A 20,954-nucleotide genomic window follows, 5' to 3' on the forward strand; every position below is an offset into this window, starting at 1 on the left:
GACCCTGTGGTGAGGTGGTGGACTGTGTGGGTGGGGCTAACTGAACAGGAAACTGAGACTCAGAGCTGACTGTGGACTACGGCAGGGGTTGCCACAATAGGAGAAACTCCCAGTCTCACACGAGAGTTTGTGAAAAGTAGGGCTAGAGTCCAGCAGGTGAGCTGCATTGTCTCCTCTCTGGCCCCTCCCCCACAGGCAGATCCACAGCACAGCAAGGGGGGTTGCCCTGTCCTGGTGAATACCTAAGGCCCTGCTCCTTGCAACTTAACAGGTGTGCCAAGACAAAGAAATATGGCCCAACCAAAAAAACAGCAAAACTCCAGAAAGAGAGCTAAGCGATGAGGAGTTAGCCAAACTATCTGATGAAGAGTTCAAAGCCCTGATAATCAAAATGCTCACAAAACTGATTAAGTGCATTCACAAAATGAAAAAAAAAATAAAAGATACCCAAAGTGAAAGAAAGCAAAATATTCAGGGAACCAACAGTGACAGGAAGGAAACCAGGACTCAAATCAATGATTTGAAACAAAAGGAAGAAATAAACATCCAACCAGAACAGAATGAAGAAAAAAGAATCCAAAAAAAATAAAGAGAAGCTTAGGAACTTCTGGGACAACTTTAAATATTCCAATTTATAGGAGTGCCAGAAGGAGTAGAACAAGAGCAAGAAATTCAAAACTTATTTGAACAAATAATAAAGGAAAACATCCCAGATTTGGCAAAGGAAATAGACTTCCAGGAAGTCCAGGAAACCCAGAGAGTCCCACAGAAGTTGGACCCAAAGAGGAACACGCCAAGGCACATCATCATTAAGTTACCCAAGATTAAAGATAAAGAGAGAATCTTAAAAGCAGCAAGAGGAAAGGAGACAGCTACAAAGGAGTGCCCATAAGACTGTCAGCTGATTTCTCAGAAGAAAACTTGCAGGCAAGAAGGGGCTGGGGAGAAGTATTTGAAGTCATGAAAGGCAAGGACCTACATCCAGGATGACTCTATCCAGCAAAGCTATCATTTAGAATGGAAGGACAGATAAAGTGTTTCCCAGATAAGGTCAAGTTAAAGGAGTTCATCATCACCAAGCCTTTATTATATGAAATGTTAAAGGGACTTATCTAAGAAATTGAAGAAGATCAAAAACTATGAGTAGTAAAGTGAAAACAGACTCACAACTATCAACAAATGAACCTAGAAAAAAGAAAAACAATCAAAACAAAAACTAAGCAAACAACTAGAACAGGAATAGAATCAGAGAAATAGACATCACATGGAGGGTTTTCAATAGGAAGGGAAGGGAGGAATAGTAGGGAAAAATACAGGGAAGAAGCATAATTAGTAGGCATAAAATAGAAGGGGAGATGTCAAAAATGGTATAAGAAACAGAGAATTCAAAGAGCTTATATGTATCCCATATGGACATGAGCTAAGGAGGGACATGCTGGAGTGTTGGGGGGTGCAGGGCAGAAGGGGGATAAAGGGAATATACCACCTGGTGGTAAATTGGGAGAACTGTAATACCGTAATAAAATATACTTTTTAACTATTTTATTGATTATGCTATTACAGTTGTCCCATTACCCTCCCCTTCATTCCCCTCCACCCTGTACACCCTCTCCCACCCACATTCCCCTCCTTTAGTTTATGTCCATGGGTCATAAGTTCTTTAGCTTCTACATTTCCCACACTATTCTTGCCCTCCCCCTGTCTATTTTGTACCTACCATCTATGCTACTTATTCTCCGTACCTTTTCCCCTTCTCTCCTCCTCCCACTCCCCTGTTGCTAACCCTCCATGTGATCTCCATTTCTGTGGTTCTGTTCCTGTTCTAGTTGTTTGCTTAGTTTCTTTTGTTTTAGGTGTGGCTGTTAACAATTGTGAGTTTGCTGTCATTTCACTATACATATTTTTTATCTTCTTTTTCTTAAATAAGTCCCTTTAACATTTCATAAAATAAGGGCTTGGTGATGATGAACTCCTTTAACTTGACCTTATCTGGGAAACACTTTATCTGCCCTTCCATTCTAAATGAAAGCTTTGCTGGATAGAGCAATCTTGGATGTAGGTCCTTGCCTTTCATGACTTGGAATATTTCTTTCCAGCCCCTTCTTGCCTGCAAGGTCTCTTCTGAGAAATCAGCTAACAGTCTGACGGGAACTGCTTTGTAAGTTACTGTTTCCTTATCTCTTGCTGCTTCTAGTGTTCTCTCCTTCATTTTTACCTTGGGTAATGTAATTATGATGTGCCTTAGTGTGTTCCTCCTTGGGTCCAACTTCTTTGCGACTCTCTGGGTTTCCTGAACTTCCTGAAAGTCTATTTCCTTTGCCAAATTGGGGGAGTTCTCCTTTATTATTTGTTCAGATAACTTTTGTACTTGTTGCTCTTCCTCTTCCCCTTCTGGTACCCCTATAATTTGGATGTTGGAATGTTTAAAGATGTCCTGGAGGTTCCTAAGCCTCTCACCATTTTTTTGAATTCTTAGTTCTTCATTCTGTACTGATTGTATGTTTTTTTTCTTCCTTCTGGTCCACTCCACTGATGTGAGACCCAGCTTTCTTTCCATCACTATTGGTTCCCTGTGCATTTTTCCTCATTTTACTTATTGTAGCCTTCATTTTTTCATCTAATTTGTGACCAAAATCAACCAATTCTTTGAGCATCCTGATCACCAGTGGTTTGAACTGTGCATCTGATAGGTTGGCTATCTGTCGGTTGCTTAAAAGAATCAATTCTGGGGCTTTCATTTCTTTTTCTGTTTGAGACATCTTTTTTGTTTTGTTTTGTTTTGTCGTGCCAGTTACGTTTGAGAAACGGAGCCATAGGTGTTCACCAGGGCAGGGCAACCCAGTCGTTGGGTTGTGATGCTATATGTTGGGGCGAGGTCCCAGAGTGAACAATGGTGTTTGCTCCACTCTCCATGGAACTTCAGTCCTTTCCACCACTTCCCCCAAGCAAACTGGACCTTTCTGGTGCTGATTCCCATGTGGGTGGGCTTGTGCATCCCATGGGTCTTTCCAACGACCTCTTCTGTGAGGCTGGGAGTCTCTCCCTGTGTCTCAACCCCCCACTGGTGTTTTCAATCAGTGCCCCAAGGCTCTTATTTCCCAGTGCTGGGAGCCTGGGTTGCGCGCAGTGCCTTGCTTCACAATCGCTGCCTCGCCGGGTCTGCTGGTTGCCACCCCTCAGCCGGGGTCTGCCAGCCGCTGCTTGTACACCCAGGGTCTGCCCGCTGTGGTCTTATGCGCTAGGTCTTAACGCTCTTTGTGCCATGCAACCCCTCTCTGTCCAGCTGCCCGACTCAGCCCCTCCTACTGGTCTGGATGAACGTGTCTTTGTTAACTTCTTGGTTGTCTGACTTCCATACAGTTATATTTTCTGTCAGTTCTGGTTGTTATTCTGTTTCTAAATTTTTGTTGTCCCTATCTTGGTTGTGCGAGGAGGTACAGTGTGTCTACCTATGCCTCCATCTTGGCTGGAAGTCCCCTCAATTCTAAGATTAACATTTTTTAAAAATATCTTAGTTATTTTTATTTTTCAGAGACAGGGGAAAGGATGGAGAAACCAGTTGCATTTTGCATGCTCCCAAACTGGGAGGCCAATGCTCAATCCACTTAGCCACACCAGTCAGGGGTAACATTTTATTGTCCCTGTTTTATCACATATCAATCCAACTATACAACCTGTTCCCATCTGTTCATCAATCCACCTTGTTTTTATTAACTTATTGATTTTGCGCGCGCGCAAGAGAGAGAGAGAGAGAGAGAAAGGAACATTTATTTGTTGCTCTACTTATTTATTCCTTCATTGGTTGATTCTTGTATGTACCCCCAAGGGAATCAAACCCGCAACCTTTTGGTATGTGGGTTTGGTGGTCAGTCTAATGAACTGAGCTACCAGGCCAGGACCAATCCACCTCATTTTTTGATGCATTTCAAAATAACTACAGATACCAGTATACTTTCCCCTAAATACATTATCATGAATGTCACTAACAATGTTTTAATATTTGTTTACAGTTCTCTTTGTTTGTTGTGTTTTTTAAAATCCTCACTGGAGGATATGTTTACTGATTTGAGAGAGAGACAGAGAAACATCGATGTGAGAGAGAAACATTGATCAGTTGCCTCCTGTATGCACCCTGACCAGGGGTTGAATGAGCAGCCCAGGCATGTGCCCTGACCAGGAATCAAACCCACAACCTTTTAGTGTACAGGAGGACACTCCAATCAACTGAGCCACCTGGCCAGGGCCTCTTTGCTCTTTTTAAATAACTTTTACATGTAACTAAAGCCAGATTAGATTCATAGCTTGGCTTCACCTGGGAATCTCCAAGCCCAACACAAGTAGCAGCCATGTCAGATTGCTTTATAGCTCAGGCAGGGTGCCTCAGGCAAAACACAGCTGGGGACTGAACCTTAGCCTGGACAACCTGGGAAACCCCAGGGCCAATGCATCAGTGGACACCTACAGACCACCTCGGAGTACTACCACCCTGTCCCTGCACAGCTGATCCTCCATAGATGGCGGAGGTTGGTGGTCAGTGGTCACAGCCAGTCCTTGCAGCTGACTGGCCTTGCTAAATCTCTCCCATTGACTTGCCAACAGCAACCAAGGCTCAACTGCAAGAGTCGGGTGTACTCAGCCCACATGCAGGGCACACCTCAAGTACTCAGTTTGTGTGATAGAGGAGGCTGTGCCACTGGACCCTACAGGAGACCTACTACATTAGACCACCCTACCAAGACAGGGAGTCATAGCAGCTCTACCTAATACATAGAAACAAACACAGGGAGGCTGCAAAAACAAGCAGACAAAGAAACATGGCCCACATGAAAGAACAGATCAAAACTCCAGAAAAAGAACTAAACAAAATGGAGATAAGTGATCTATCAGAAGCAGAATTCAAAACACTGGTAAGAAGGATGCTCAAGAAACTTAGTGAGGCCCTCAGCAGCATTAAAAAGACCCAGTCAGAAACAAAGGATACAGTGATTGAAATAAAGAACAATTTACAGGAAAACAACAGTAGAGTGGATGAAGCCAAGAATCAAATCACTGATTTGGAATATAAGGAACGAAAGAACAACCATGCAGAAAAAGAAGAAGAAAAATGAATCCAAAAAAATGAGGATAGGATAAGCAGCCTCTGGGACAATTTTAAGAGTACCAACGTTCACATCATAGGGGTGCCAGAAGGAGAAGAGAAAGAATAAGAAATTGGAACTCTATCTGAAAAAATAGTGAAAGAAATCTTCCTTAATTTGGTGAAGGGAATAGTCATGCAAGTCTAGGAAGTACAGAGAATCCCAATTATGATGGAGGCAAAGAGGCCCACACCAAGACACATCATAATTAAAAGGCCAAAGGTTAAAGATAAAGAGAGACTCTTAAAAGCAACAAGAGAAAAGACGTTAGTTACCAGATGCTCGCCAGATGAGAGGAGGAGGGAGAGAATGGGTGAAGAGTTCAGGGGATTAAGATGTACAAATAGGTAGTTACAGAATAGCCATGGGGACGTAAAGTACAATATGGGAATTGAAGTAGCCAAAGAACTTATGCATAGGACCCATGGACATGAACAATGGTGGGGGGATTGCCTGAGGGAGTAGGGGGTGCTGGGTGGAGGGGGGCAGAGGAGGAAAAGTCAGGACAATCATAATAGCAGAATCAATAAAATGTAATTTAAAAAATAAGTAAAAATAAAAAGATAAAAAATTACATACAATGAAATACACAAATCCTAAGTGTAAAATCCTCAGAGCTTTAACAAACTCATATACCTTTGTAAACCCAACCCCTACTGTGAGAAAACATTATAGTTATCCACAGGAAGTTTCCCAGGCCCTTCTTAATCTCTAAAGCCAGCTCAATCACTGTTCTGATGTTTTTCTATTATAAATTAGTTTTGCCTGTTATAATATTTCAATTAAGAAAAAAGAAGGGAAAAAAGTTATGTAATATGCACATTGTTTTACTATATGCCAGGCACTTTTCTAGGTTCTTTAAAGTAGTAACCTACTCACTCTTCATGTCATGGTAGTTCTTTGAGCATGGTATCTTTTCTCCATTTTGAAGATGGAGAAACTGAGACACAAAGTGGAGAAATAGCTTGCCCAAGGCCTCACAACTGAAGAGAGTGGGACCAGGCCACACAGCCCACTGTTAACTACTCTTTGGCTTCTGTGGAGACATCTTTCAGACCTAAGTGAACAGCAGTTATCTTGGGCAGTGGGACTGTGGATGATTTTTGTTTTCTCCCTTTTGTTCACCTGTATTCATGTGATCAGTGACCTCCAGCAAAGAGCATGAAAGCATCCAGCGTCACATGAGAACCATGTCTGTGTCTGTCAGTTGAAGGATGTCAAGACGGGGGATGAGAGGCAGGAAGTGACCATGCTTGAAATTAAGCATAGACTTTCTCTAAAGTGTAACATGCTTGCTCTGTATTTTAAAATTAATGGAATACTTTAAGGTATTAAAAAAGATGAAATTGTGGGCTGAAATGGGAGTAAAAGGCAGAAAACTGTACTTGAACAATGATTAAAATAAAATTTTAAAAAATGAAATTTATTTGTCTTTTTAAAATTTTTGTTTTGAAGTAATTTCAAACTTATATGTACCCTTTATCCATATGAACTAATTATAAACATTTTGCCACATTTTTTTACCATTCCCTATTTCTCTTTCTAATGTTTTCTCTAAAATAGTTTAAAGTTGCATATATTCATACCCCTCTATTCCTTAATACTTCTGTGTAAATTTTTAAGGAATAAGGACATTTTCTTAACTAACAGTAATATTATTTCCACATTCAAATTTTGACAATTATCTCAATATCTTTTATTGCAATTTTTTCTTTTTTTTAAATTTTATTTTAATCATTGTTCAAGTGCAGTTTTCTCCCTTTTACTCCCATTCCAGCCCACCCACCCAACCCTCCCCACTTCCCTCCCATTACCACCCTCCCCCTAGCTTTTGTCCTTGTGTCCTTTAAATTTGTTCCTGTAAACTGTTCCCATTCTCCCCTGAAATTCCTTCTTCTCTCCCCTCTGGTCACTGTCAGCCTGTCCTCTATTTCAGTGTCTTTGGTTATATTTTGCTTGTTTCTTTGTTTTGTTGTTTAGGTTCCTGTTAAAGGTGAGATCATATGGTATTTGTCTTTCACTGCCTGGCTTGTTTCACTTAACAATGCTTTCCAGCTCCATCCATGCTGTTGCAAAGGGTAGGAGCTCCTTCTTTCTTTCTGCTGCATGCAATTTTTAAATTGTTTTATGTCTTCAGTCCTTTTAAATCTAGAGCTATTCCTCTCCTACCTTTTAATTTATTTATTTATATTTGGTCTTCCTTGACACTGTTATTTGGAAGGCTATACACCAGTTACTTTGTAAAATGTCTTTCAATTTGATTTTTTTCTCCAAGGTGTGGGTTATACAGTTTATGCATTTAGGGCAAGAATATCTTACGAGTGATGTTGTGTACTCAGTGCCATCATACAAGGAAGCACGTAATGGTGATGTGAATTTTGGTCTCTTGGATAAGATGGTGACCCCCAGGTTTCTTTCCTGTGAAGTGACTAATTTTCCTTTTATAATTAATAATTAATAATTAATTTGTGGGCCTGGCAAGGTAGCTCAGTTGGTTAGAGTATCATCCCTATGTGCCAAGGTTGTGGGTTCAATCTCTGGCTCAGGGCATATACAATTATCAACCAATGGCTCTTTTTCATAGCTTCTCAAAGGTGGTTGTCTATATCCAGATGAAGCTGAACATCTCTTTCCCAGACACTGGCTGCCAGAAACTCATTGAAGTGGATGATGAATGCAAACTTCATACCTTTTATGAGAAGTGTATGGCCACAGAAGTTGCTGCTGATACTCTGGGTGAAGAAAGAAATGACTATGTGGTTTGAATCATTGGTGAGAACAACAAACAAGGTTTCCCAATGGAGCAGGGTGTTTTGACCCATGGTCTTGTCTGCCTGCTGCTGATGAAGGAACATTCCTGTTGTAGACCAAGGACTGGAGAAAGAAATCGCAAATTATTCAGGGTTGCACTGTAGATTTCAATCTCAGTGTTCTCAACTTAGTCATTGTAAAAAAAAAAAAAAGGGGGAGAAAGATATTCCTGGTCTCATCAATACTACTGTGTCTCGTCACCTAGAGCCCACAAGTGTTAGCAGAATTTGCAGTTTTCAATCGCTCTAAAGAAGACAGTGTCCACCAGTATGTTTTGGGAAAGCTCCTAAACAAAGAAGGTAAGAAACCTACAACCAAAGCACCCAAGATTCAGCATCTTGTTACTCCACACATCCTGCAACACAAACACTGGTGTATTGCTCTGAAGAAAAAACATAATAAAAAAATAAGGAAGAGGCAACAGAATATGCTAAACTTCTGTCTAAGAGAATGAAGGAGGCCAAAGAAAGATGCCAGGAACAGATTGCCAAGAGACATAGGTTGTCTTCTCTGAGAGCTTCTACCTTTAAGTCTGCATCAAGTTAAAAAATGAGATTTTCTAAGAATAACAAATAAAAAGAAAAAAAATCAACTGATGAATGCATAAGTGAAACAACAAATTAATGTTCCTCTCTCTCGCTCTCCCTCTCTCTCTAAATCAATAAATTTCCTATATATTATTTTATTGTAATAAATTTCTTTTAAATAATCAATTTGTGGGGAGATAGAATGCCTTTCTGACCATGCTTTTGTTTGATAAATATGTTTATACATTTCTGAATGTTTACTTTATTCAAATACTTAAATATTTAAGAAATATATACATGACTAAAAATCTGTGAAAAACTCTAAAAACTTTGGCAGAAAATACTAGATACACAAGAAGTAAACAGACAGAATATGGAAAGAAAAATCCATAATGATGTAGAAAAGAATATTAAAGAGAGAGAAGAATGTTGGTCAGCAAACTGAAAACAAAACAGGAGAAAAAATGGGGGAAATGTGTGTCTAGCATTGTGATCCTGGTCAAAAACTTTGATCCTGTCCTCATACCTTTCATGGTCCTGGTCCAAATATACCTTTCATAGTTATAAAAAATACATAGTTATATAAAAGGGTAAATATTTGTGCAAAAACAAACAATTCATCACGACAGATCTTGGAGAGAATCTGTTTACATTTTTAAAGTACCTATTTCATCATAAGCATCTATTTTGTTGTCCTACCCATGGTACAAGTGCTACATCTGAGAAGAAAGAGGCTATTCATTGTTTTTCTGGAGAAATATATGAGAAGTAAAGATGCTACTCAGATTTGGTGGATTCTGTGCACAGGTAACAGCGCTTCTATCAATAATCCCCCATCCTCCTCCACAAAGCTCCCCTGGATGATTGAGAATAAGGCAGCAACTTTTCTACTTTCCTTTTATGTTCAGAAGCATCTGCAACACACAAATCTGTCTACACAAGCAAGCTTCACAAATGTTTGTCACCAGAGATACATTTTTGAGTTTGTGATAACAAGAAATTGGTTCAATGTAAATCTTGCAGATGTAAAAAACATAATTTTTTGAAATTTATGGTTGAGAAAAATGGCTTGTCCTGTGGTTGTTTATTATATCATGTTATTTTGACAAGTTACCCAGATCTCCCACCACTAGCCTCAAACCTACACATTTTACTTAAGATCTAAATGTTTATTTATCTGATTTTTGGCTACGGACCCAATTTCTGCACCCTCTTGGTCAGGATTCTGCATGGATCCTTAGCTTTCTTCCTGTAAGTTATCCCCAACTTCCAAACAGTCTATACAAACAAAGATGGTACAGTCCCTATCCAACCCCAACACTCCGATTCTTCATGGCTTGAACACCCTGTGTCATTCATTAATTCAAAAACATTTAGCAGTTGCACAAGAGGAATTGAGCTGGGTCTAGTTTTGGTCTTTGCCCTTAAGAGTCTCAGATTTACATTAGAGAAACCAACAGATAACCAATTACCAGGGTGCAAGTTTCTGTGGTAGCTGCTATATTTCATGATATGAACACAGATGACAGATATCAAGCCCAGGAGGGTGGGTGACTAATCTGTGAGCCAGGTGCTCTAAATGTATAATTAGAGCCTTGATATTTGCCTTTTAGCATGTCATTACATTGCAGATCAATCACTTTTAATTGAAAGTTATGTAGAAGATGCTCAATTGCAAAGTTAAATGGATTTTGAAATATGGAACTGTTCTTTTCATTTACAATGATGTCTGGTAAACTCTGCTGGAACTGTAGTTTGAGCTCAGAAAATATGTCTGCAGCAAAATTTATGTGGGAATGGTCATCTTACACTTTGTTTTGTCATTTGATAGCACAAACATGTATTACTTGTGATTTAAAGTTAGTTGTTGAAATGATCACTAACTATGAATTTCCCATATAAATACCATTTTGCCTTGTGATTTTAGGTTAATTCATTAATAAACAGTATCAAGTCTGCAACAAAAGTTGATTTCTAAAGCCATTCAGTGTTTGATAATAGTAGTTGAGGACAGTTCTCATTTAGAAAAAAATTAACCTCAGCTCCAAGGTCAAAAATATTGCAGTAAGACTTTTCTACTGCCAAGCTACCATACTGATGTGTGGAAGGGCAAGTCAGGATATTTAGCTTCTATTTCTGACCAAAACTCACCAGACTGACGATTTTTAAGTCCAGAAGAGGGAACAAAGTTCACTGTTGACACTATTGTTCACTAATACAAGACAGATTCAAATATTTCCCACAAAGTATCTGTTGATGACTAATACAATGAATAACCATAGGCTTTAATCATCTTACACTTTCACAAACTTTGTAAATTTGTCCACCTCAACCTTTTTCTTTTCCACATATATTTTCACCACCATCAACTATTACACACTGCAGCTTTGCTGCATGTTCCATTTAAGGTTGCACTGAATTAGTGATTGCTCAACTTCGAAATATTCTTGCCTGTGGTTGTTACATGCAGATTTTTCATAAGTCTAATTTTTCAGTAACTGCAAAGTCTGCACTGGCTTCTGGAATAAACAATAACAACTGAGCAGTAGCAATAACTTCTGCCAATTCATTAAGAGCCAAGAAAAACCACTAAAAAATCACTTGCCTTTTAAAAAATTGATTATTGATGTTTCTCCCAACTTTCTCAATTCTTTAAACAAGTGTTCTCCCTAAAAGGCTAATAGTCTTTTTAAAAAGATTTTATTTACTTATTTTCAGAGAGAGAAGAGAAAGGAGGGAGAAAGAGAGAAAGAGAAACATCAATGTGCAAGACAAACAACAATAAGTTGCCTCTAGCATGACCCCAACCAGGGACCCATCCACAACTCAAGTATGTGCCCTGACAGGGAGTTGAACAGGCGACCTTTTGGTTCACAGGCTGGCAGTGCTCAATTCACTGAGCCACATCAGTCAGGGCTAAAAGGGTAATAGTCTTAAGCAAACTTTAGATTTTGAGGCCAGGGCTGAATTGAGTAGATTATGTAGGTACTACTTTCTGTGTCCTTTATAGTGCACTTTTTAAGATAATAAAAATAATTTTATTTTGTGGGAAAACTACCATGTTTCATGTCTTGACAAGGGTAAGTTCCACCACAGTGGAGTCTATCTGCTGCTACAATTTACCCACATGTCATCTGTGTACAATCACCAATTAACATGAGTGACAAAGGTGTCCCAGTGACTTGATTTCCTAGTAGTCCCATAGACTAAGCTAACAGTCATTTCACATCATTCTGAGGCAGAAAAGTCACCAAAATGCAGGTTAATGAATGCCCACTATTTGGGGGCTTTTTGTGATTGAAATATGAGGGCTTTAAATGGATTAATAGTTCTTTAGCTTGGGGTCTCTATTTCTGCTTAACAACCAATTTCACTTCTGTGCAGACCACGAATTAACAAGTGTCTCCTAACCAACAATCACTCTTAAAATAAACCTTTACTTGACCATGAACACACATCTTTAAACACTTGGCTTTAAATACCACTGGTGTTTAAAATGTGTTTTTGTGTTCTGAAATATGTTTTTTCACCCCATTGTCATGTCCTAAGTTAAAAAGTAATAGAGAATTTCATTATGACCACTTCAAGGCTTAGTAGCAGCCTGTGGCCTGTTTTTTTTGTCATGCAAGATTATGAAGAGGAACTTTGGAACATCAGTCATGGACATCCAAAAGACCATCTACCTCACTTACCCATGTCCTGAGATTAAGCCAGTATTTTTGGAAGTACTGCCAAAGTTGTTTGGCCCACCCCGCCTTCATTGCCACTGGATAAGGAGGCCTGGGACTTGTCTTTCAGCTGAAGAACTTTAGTTAGTATCAGGAGATTACCCCTTCCTTTTCTCCTTGGGTGGCCAACACAGGACAGAAATCTGGGGCTCTTCCTGGTACTCTGAAGATCCTTTTCAGAAAATCCACTCTGCCCCTGACTGATGTGGCTCAATGGGTTGGGTGTCCAACAGTAAACCAAAAGGCCAGCAGTTCAGTTTCCAGTCAGGGTATATGTCTGGGTTTCGGCCAGGTCCCCTGTGAACCCAGACAGCACACATGACCATTGGGTTGGGAGCGTGGGAGAAACAACTGAAAACATTGATCTTTCTCTCTCTCTCTCTTTCTCCCTTCCTTTCCCCCCTCTCTAAAAATAAATAAATAAAATCCTAAAAAGAAAGAATTACTGGGGGAGGGAAGTATAAAAAGACTAAAAGGTAATGTAAAAAATATATAAAGAAGATTAAGTTTTAGGCCCAGCTGGTGTGACTCAGTGGATTGAGTGCCATCCTGATAACCAAAAGGTTGCCAGTTTATTTCCCAGGCAGTGCACATGCCTGGGTTGTGGACCAGGTCTCCAGTAGGGAGCACATGAGAGGCAACCACACATTGATGTTTCTCTCCCTTTCTTCCTCCCTCCCTTCCTCTCACTCTAAAAATAAATAAAGAAAATATTTTTAAAAAAACTGTAAAAAGAGGAAAAGATTAAGTTTCAAACCCTGGCTGGTGTGGCTCAGTGGATTCAGCCTGTGAACTGAAAGGTCCCCAGTTGGGTACATCTGAGAGGCAACCTATAGATGTTTCTCTCCCTGTTTTCCAAATAAATAAGTGAACAAATACAATCTTTTTAAAAGATTAATATTTTTCTTTTAAAAATATATTTTATTGATTATGCTGTTATAGTTGTCCCATTGTTTCCTCCCCTTTATTCCCCTCTGCCCTGTACCTGCCCTCCCACTATCATTCCCCCACCTTAGTTCATGTCCATGGTTCATAAATACAGTTCTTTGGGTTCTCCATTTCCTATACTATTCTTAACCTCCCCCTGTCTATTTTGTACCTATCATGTATGACTCTTACTCTCTGTACAGGTATCCCCATTCTTCCCCCTCCCCCTTCCCACTGATAACCCTCCATGTGAACTCTATTTCTGTGAATTTGTTCCTTTTCTAGTTGTTTGCTTAGTTTGTTTTTGTTTTGCTTTTTTTAGATATGGTTGTTGGTAGTTGTGAGTTTGTTGATCTTCTTTTTCTTAGATAAGTCCCCTTAACGTTGCCTGTAATAAGGGCTCGGCGATGATGAACTCTTTAATTTGACCTTGTCAGGGAAGCACTTTATTTGCCCTTCTATTCTAAATAATAGCTTTGCTTGATAGAGTAATCTTGGATGTAGGTCCTTGCCTTTCATGACTTGGAATACTTCTTTCCAGCCCCATCTTGCCTGTAAGATTTCTTTTGAGAAATCAAAAATGGAAAGCTGTTAGTCTTATGGGAACTCCCCTGTAGGTAATTGTCTCCTTTTCTCTTGCTGCTTTTAAGATTCTCTCCTTACTTTTAATCTTAAGTAATGTAATTATGATGTGCTTTGGTGTGCACTTCATTGGATCCAACTTCCTGGATCCAATGGGTCCAACTTTTGGGACTCTCTGAGCTTTCTGGACTTCCTGGACTTCCTGGAAGTCTATTTCCTTTGTCAGATTGGGGGAGTTTTTCTTCATTATTTTTCTGAATAAATTTTCAATTTCTTGCTCTTGTTCTTCTCCTTCTGGCACCCCTATGACTCAGATGTTGGAACATTTAAAGTTGTCCCACAAGTTCCTCATCCTCTCCTCATTTTTTAAAATTCTTGTTTCTTCATTGTGTTCTGGTTGAATGTTTATTTCTTCCTTCTGTTCCAAACTGTTGATTTGAATCCTGGTTTCCTTCCCTTCACTGTTGGTGCCCTGTACATTTTCCTTTATTTCACTTTTCATAGCCTTCACTCTTTCCTCCATTTTGTGACCATACTCAACCAGTTCTGTGAGCATCCTGATTACTAGCGTTTTGACCTTAGCATCTGATAGGTTGGCTATCGCTTCATTGCTTAGCTGCATTTTTTCTGGAGCTTTGGCCTGTTCTTTCATTTGGGCCATATCTTTTTGTCTGGATGTACATGTTACATACTAAGGGATGGAGCCTTAGGTATTCATCAGGGTGGGGCAACCCACAATGCTGCATTGTGGCACTGATTGAGGGGGAGTGGTCAGAGAGGGAACAATGCCTCTTGCTCCATTGGTGGCCAGCTTTCAGTAACTTCCTCCGCTACCCACAAGCAAATTGTGCTCTTTTGGTGCTGATTCCTGGATGGGTGGGTGGGTTTATGTACTTTCTAGTACCCTGTGGGTCTCTCCAACAAACTCTCCTGTGAGACTGTGAATTTCTCCTGCCACCTCAATCCCCGCAGGTTTTTTCAGTCAGAAGTTTTGAGGCTTTATTTCACCACACTAGAAACTTGGGTTGTGCTATCTTGCTCCCCAGTTGTTCCTCCCAGTTTATCTGCATGCAAGTGTGGGACCACCTGCTCTACCGGCTGCAGCCTCACCCAGTCCACCTGCTGCTGCCTTTCAGCCAGTCCTCTCCACCCCAGTTACTCATCTCCACCCCTCCTACCTGTCTGGATGAATGTTTCTTCCTTAACTCCTTGGTTGTTGGACTTCCATACAGTTTGACTTTCTGGCAGTTCTGGTTATTTTTCACTCTTAAATTTGTTGTTTTCCTTCTTTTGGTTGTGTGAGGAGGCAAAATGTATCCACCTATGCCTCCATCTTGGCCAGAAGTCTGCCACCATCTTAGCCAGGAGTCTTTAAAAAAAAAGATTAAATACAAAGAAATACAAAGAAAATCCATTCTGTCCTTATTTCTTAATGTTAATCCTAAGGCTTGTTCCACCTCCTCACTTTGTAAAGTTTTTCTTATGTATCCACCTCATAAGCAGAGCTACCTTAGTAGGTGTAGAATTCTTATTCTCACATGGCTAGTGAGTGGCAAGTAAGGCCTACAGCCCGATCTTTGGGTGCTGTGCAGTCGGTACATCACAAAAGTCACAATAAGCTGGGGAGAATCGCCTGAGTCTGGGGGTGGTCTAGGAGTGAGGTACATGAAGGACGCTGATAAAACACCTCACCTGCACCATTGTGAGCAAGCCTGAAGTGGGAATTATGTTCCCCATGTCAATTCCTACTTATGCCACCATCACCCTCACACCTAGATTCATGTATTCTATCAACATGAGAAATGTCCAAACCTGTAAGAATTTTTGAGTCCATTTAAGCCAAACTGACAATTGCCAGGAAGCAAAATCTCAATGGATTGAGAAAATGCTCCAGAGAATGGCAGTTTTGCCACTCATTTTATACATTACAATCAAAGGAGAAGATATAAGTGGGTTATGTAGAATCCACTGGTGGTACATTAAGAGGAGGAGAGAAGGCAAACAGGGAAATCTCTGGGTTGGATAAAAAGTAAAAGGAGTAGACACAACTTCTTTTACATAGATAGGTAGAGGATAGTAAACCATTAACAATTAGCATGATAATAACAATGAGCAGGTATGTGGTTTTGTGTTGCAGTGGGAGATTGTGGCCTAAGGGGTCTAGAAAAAGTGATTACTCAGACATTCCAAAGGAATGTTATTTTAGATGCAAAAAGACAATAGATAGTCTCAGTTAAGGTAAAGATAGACCTTTGTCAAGGAAGATATGGACCTAGGACAGGACCACCTCGGGTAGGTCATTAACTGCTTTTAGTTAGGAAATTTTAATTTCAGACCATCCTATGTGGTTACTTTCAGTCTCTGCATTTGTAAGGCCACCATGCATGCCTCCCCTGAGCTTGTCAGGTTTGGGATGTGGCCCCTTTTTAGTTCCCACTCCAAAGAACCCAGCTGAGTGTAGCTGACGCTAGCACTGCAGTGGCCCCTCTGGTGCCACCCCACAGGAGACTGAGAAGCGGCACAAGCGCCCCTTAGCTACGAGGCTGGGGCTACAGCCCCAGCGCTCTGCACACAAACCCCTAGGAGCTGGGGGGGGGGGGCCTCGATAGAGGGTGCGTGTACGGGACGAGGATCAGCGGACAAGGATGCGCTTCAAGGCTCTATGAGTTGCCCAGGTGTGGTAGAAGGGGGCTGGGCGGGGTCTGCACGCTTGGAATGGGGAGGACAGGGCGGGCCGGGAAGGGGCGGGGCCTGGAGGGGGCGGAACTGGGCCTAGCCCGCGCTGGGCGGGGCCTGCACGGCAGGAGTCGCTGTGCCAGTCTGGCACCCTCAGAGCTGCAGGCAGCACCCTGGAGCCTGAGCGGCTAGTGGCACACAGACCAGCGGACACTAGGACAGACATGGTGTGCTCCCTGGGAGAGGAGAGCACGGCCACTCCCGCGAGCGGACTCCATGAGGAATCAGGAGCCCCCACGCGGGGGGGAAGTAGGCGGGGGCAGTCCAGCCGCGCTGTTTCTTTAAGACCGTGTTCCCGCTGACACCCATGGTGAGAAACCAGCCCCAGGTCCTGGGGAAAACCCCGGGGAGGATGGGCGGATGAAAGTTCAGATCTCTGAAAGAAAGATCTCTGGACGTGGAAATTTGGGGAGGTTATGAATGGAGGACACACTGCTTTAAGCCAAAGCCCCCAGGTGCCTTGTAAATTTTAACGGGGCTCTGGTTAGCCTGAGGAAGGCCAAGTTCCAAAGGGAGGAGAGGCCCCCAGTCTGGCTTCAGCGCCCACTGGGCGTGGTCTTTCATGATCTCCGTGAGCCCAGGCAGCTTGTGAACTAGTGGGGTGAATGCAGGAAGCTTCAAGCCTCTGGGTGGGGAGGCAGAGACACCAGCTACTGTGATCTGTCAGGTGGCCTTAGGCACCCTGTTCTTCACAAGTTTCCTGGGTTGAGAGGTGCAGCTGTGCCTACCCATGGACCCATATAAGGCATCAGTCAAGCCCCTTAGAACCTCAGAGAGCACAGCAGCAAGCAGTGGAGAAGTAGCTGGGCACCGTGCCTCCCTGGCACCCACTGGGGGTTGGCCCACTGAGCACCAGGGAGAAGAGTAGTCTAATGACACTGGGTGAGCAGAATTGAGAATTGTGAAGTCACAGTGTAAGTGGGATGCTACAGGTGAGGCCTTGGGCTAACTGACTGGCAAGAAGAAAGTTATTGCCCAGGCAAACCTGCTCGTGGGAAGGAGCCTTTGGAATCAGCAGGGTACACCTGTGCCCATGGTGGACTCATGAGTTGGGTGAGGCCACGCTACCACAAGGATCCCCTTCCCCATCCTACACAGGAATGAAAGCAGTCTCATGTCTACAGCCTGGAAGCCTAAATACAACCCATGTCATGGGAAAGGAAAGCAATAGAAATACTGAGTGGCACATGCAGCTGCCCCCCTTTCTCTCAAACGTTCTCCCTGGCAGACCACTCTGGCTCTGTCCAACCCCAGCACTGTGTGCTTTCTGTTCATTCTGGGTAGTTGGCTTCCAGGATTTAGGGTTTCAGGGCTCTGGGGAATATGCACTGGGGAGCAGATGAGTTCTGAAGATCACAACTGATTCCCACCCCTCTACTTCTCCAGATGCAGAGGCCTCCATGGCTGTGATAAGTCTTCTGTTCTTGGCAGTGATGTATATTGTGCACCACCCCTTGATGGTCAGTGACCGGATGGACTTGGACACACTAGCCAGAAGTCGGCAGCTGGAGAAGCGAATGAGTGAGGAGATGCGCCAGTTAGAGATAGAGTTTGAACAGAGAAAGCGAGCAGCTGAGCAGAAGCAGAGGGCAGAGGACTTCTGGAGAGGAGACACATCCAGTGACCAGTTAGTGCTGGGAAGGAAAGACATGGGGTGGCCATTCCATGCTGAGGGCCAGGAGGGGCCACTGAGCTGGACGCTAGGAAACCTGTGGAATGCTGGCCTCTTTTGCCTTTTTCTCATCTTTGAGCTTCTGCGACAGAACATGCAGCATGAGCCAGCCTTTGATTCTAGCAGTGATGAGGAGGAGGAGGAAGTCCGGGTGGTACCCGTCATTTCCTACAACTGGCTTTCCAACTTCCCTTCTCAGGAGGCCCTGGAATCCTTTTATAAACGCTATGTCCAGAATGTCATCCGTGACCTGCCCTGCACCTGTGAGTTTGTGGAGAGCTTTGTGGACGACCTCATTGAGGCCTGCCGGGTGCTCAGCCGCCGGGAGGCTCACCCACAGCTGGAGGACTGCCTGGGCATTGGGGCTGCCTTTGAGAAATGGGGAACTTTCCATGAGACCCAGAAATTTGATATCCTGGTGCCCATTGTGCCCCCCCAGGGTGCCATGTTTGTGCTGGAGATGAGGGATCCATCCCTAGGCCACCGCTGTGGCAGTGTGCTGGTGGAGTCGGAATGCATATGCAAACGTGAGAAGCTTCTGGGGGATGTGTTGTGCTTGGTGCACCACCACAGGGACCACTCAGCTCTCTTGGGCAAGTGCAGCAGCTCCATCAAAGCAGCCCTTTGTACTGGCTCCCATTTGGATGTGCGCAAAACTGTACAGTGGTTCCGGAACATGGTAGGCAATGCCTGGGCCCTCGTGGCCCACAAGTATGACTTTCAGCTCAGCCTCCCACCATCCACCACCTCCTGCAAACTCAGGCTGGACTACCGCTCAGGCCGCTTTCTCTCAATTCGTTTGGTCCTGGGGGTGCAACGGGAAGACACCTTGGTCTACCTGGTGAGTCAGGCCCCTGACCAGGAACAGCTCACCAGTGTGGACTGGCCTGAGTCCTTTGCAGCCTGTGAACACTTGTTCCTAAAACTGGTAGGGCGTTTTGCTCCTGAGAACACCTGTCACCTTAAGTGCCTCCAGATCATTTTAAGTCTCTGGGACCTTCAGAGCTTACCCCAGGGAGCGTCCCATCCCATCCTTACTTCTTACCACTTCAAAACAGCCCTCATGCACCTGCTGCTGTGGCTGCCCCTCACAGACTGGCAGCACAGCATGCTCTCCCAGCGGCTCCAGGACATCCTCTGGTTCTTGGGCCGTGGCCTCCAGCAAAGGTCCCTCCATCATTTCCTCATTGGTAACAACTTCCTGCCCCTGACCATCCCGATCCCTAAGAAATTTCGGGATGCCGAACCTGTCAATCTCTTCCAACACCTGGTGCTAAACCCCATGGCACATTCACAGGCACTGGAAGAGTTCCACAACCTACTGACCCGTGTGAAAGCTCTGCCCTGTGCCCCTTTGGCCGGGGCACATTAATGTAAAGTAAAGGCTATTAAAAATGTGGAGAAGGTGTTGCTGATTCCTCTGACTGCAAGAGTTTATTTTTCAGTTACATCAGTGGTATATATGACCTTCATCTTCTGATTAGGAGCTATGATAAATTAAGACACTTAAAGCGTGAAGTGATCACGAAGATGGGGTTCCAGTGGGTCTTCTGAGGTTTTCTTCTCCTGACTTAACTTTCATCATGACCCACAGAGATCCCAGGGAAATTGATGTTGTGGGCAGATCTTGCTGATAAAGAGTTAGATCCAGAGGTGGCCTGTGAAGTTGTGTTTTGTATCAACATGGGAAGTGAAAGAGAACCAGAGAATACCTCCATTCCATCTCATTCCTTCTCACGTTTTAGGAGCTAATTTTTCAGACCTTCACTATTTGCATATACAACCAAGAGGTTTATTTTCTGTTTTCTTAATTTAGCCCAATTTTTAAAAATGTTTTATTTATTTATTTTTGGAGGGTTGGCCGGGGGTGGGGGGGAGGGAGAAATAAAGAGAGGGAAAACAACACTGACTGGTTGCCTCTTGCACGTGTCCCATCTGGGGACCTGTCCTGCAACCCAGTCATGTGCCCTGACTGGGAATCAAACCAGTGACCTTTCACTTTGCAGGACAAAGCTCAACCAACTGAGCCATGCTGGTCAGGACTAGCCCAAGTTTTATATGATAATATAGCTGTTTTTATGCATCTGAAAAAAATTTCAGTAGTATCCAAATAATTTATTAGCATTGATTTGCAAATATTAAGTCAGTAGTGACTGTCCCATAATTGAGATAATGTATTTACTAAAGTTAAATAGCCAATACCTGCTGACCTCAGTGCCTGGAAGCAACATTATAAAACCCTTGAAGATGATGCTTTTTTGGATGTTCTGACATGAATAATTGTTTCCAAGGGGAGCCGCTTGTTTGTTAAATGGAAAGAAGTTTTAGTTATGATGTGAAGCTGTACTTTTTCTCAGTCTGGTAATGCCTTTGTATTCTCTTTTGAAAGATCACAAAGGAATTATTTGAACTCTATATGCGGCATTGCAAAGCAAGTTCAAAACAATTGACCACTGGCAAGGTTGGACTGCAAGGGACTGTGAAGTAGTCCAACTTCGAACAAAGTCATGATATTGGAGGTGTGATTGATGTATTTTTCTGTTCTGTAAAACCCTGGACATCCTGAGGAGGAGTGTTAAGAAATGTAACAATAGTCGTGGGTGTGGTTGTTTTGGAAATCTAATGCTGTTCCTACTTTGCAAGCCAGCAAGATCTGGAGAGGAGAACCTTAGCTCCACATTTAACTTGACCTTAGAAGGGTTAAGATGCTAGCCTTATGGGTTTTGGTTGTAGAATCCTCACCCTCCACCCAGCAAAAATAAATTACAAGTGTTCCAGAAGCTGATGCCAGTATGTATTTGAGGCTCCTACTGCTCAGTAGCTGCTGTGCTCC

At 42.7% G+C, this 20,954-nt stretch overlaps 1 protein-coding gene across 1 annotated transcript; it reads left to right on the plus strand.

The window, feature by feature from the left end:
* The first annotated feature begins 16,518 nt into the window (after positions 1 to 16,518).
* On the plus strand, positions 16,519 to 19,978 carry ITPRIPL1 (ITPRIP like 1). Its single transcript, XM_045827819.1, has 2 exons — positions 16,519 to 16,759; positions 17,836 to 19,978. The coding sequence occupies exon 2, from the start codon at positions 17,850 to 17,852 to the stop codon at positions 19,491 to 19,493; it is 1,644 nt and encodes a 547-aa protein (XP_045683775.1). The 5' UTR covers positions 16,519 to 16,759; positions 17,836 to 17,849; the 3' UTR covers positions 19,494 to 19,978.
* Positions 19,979 to 20,954: the final 976 nt, after the last annotated feature.

Source organism: Phyllostomus hastatus, unplaced genomic scaffold (assembly GCF_019186645.2).
Source record: "Phyllostomus hastatus isolate PE091 unplaced genomic scaffold, TTU_PhHast_1.1 phas_scaffold_78, whole genome shotgun sequence".
Classification (NCBI taxonomy): Eukaryota; Metazoa; Chordata; class Mammalia; order Chiroptera; family Phyllostomidae; genus Phyllostomus; species Phyllostomus hastatus.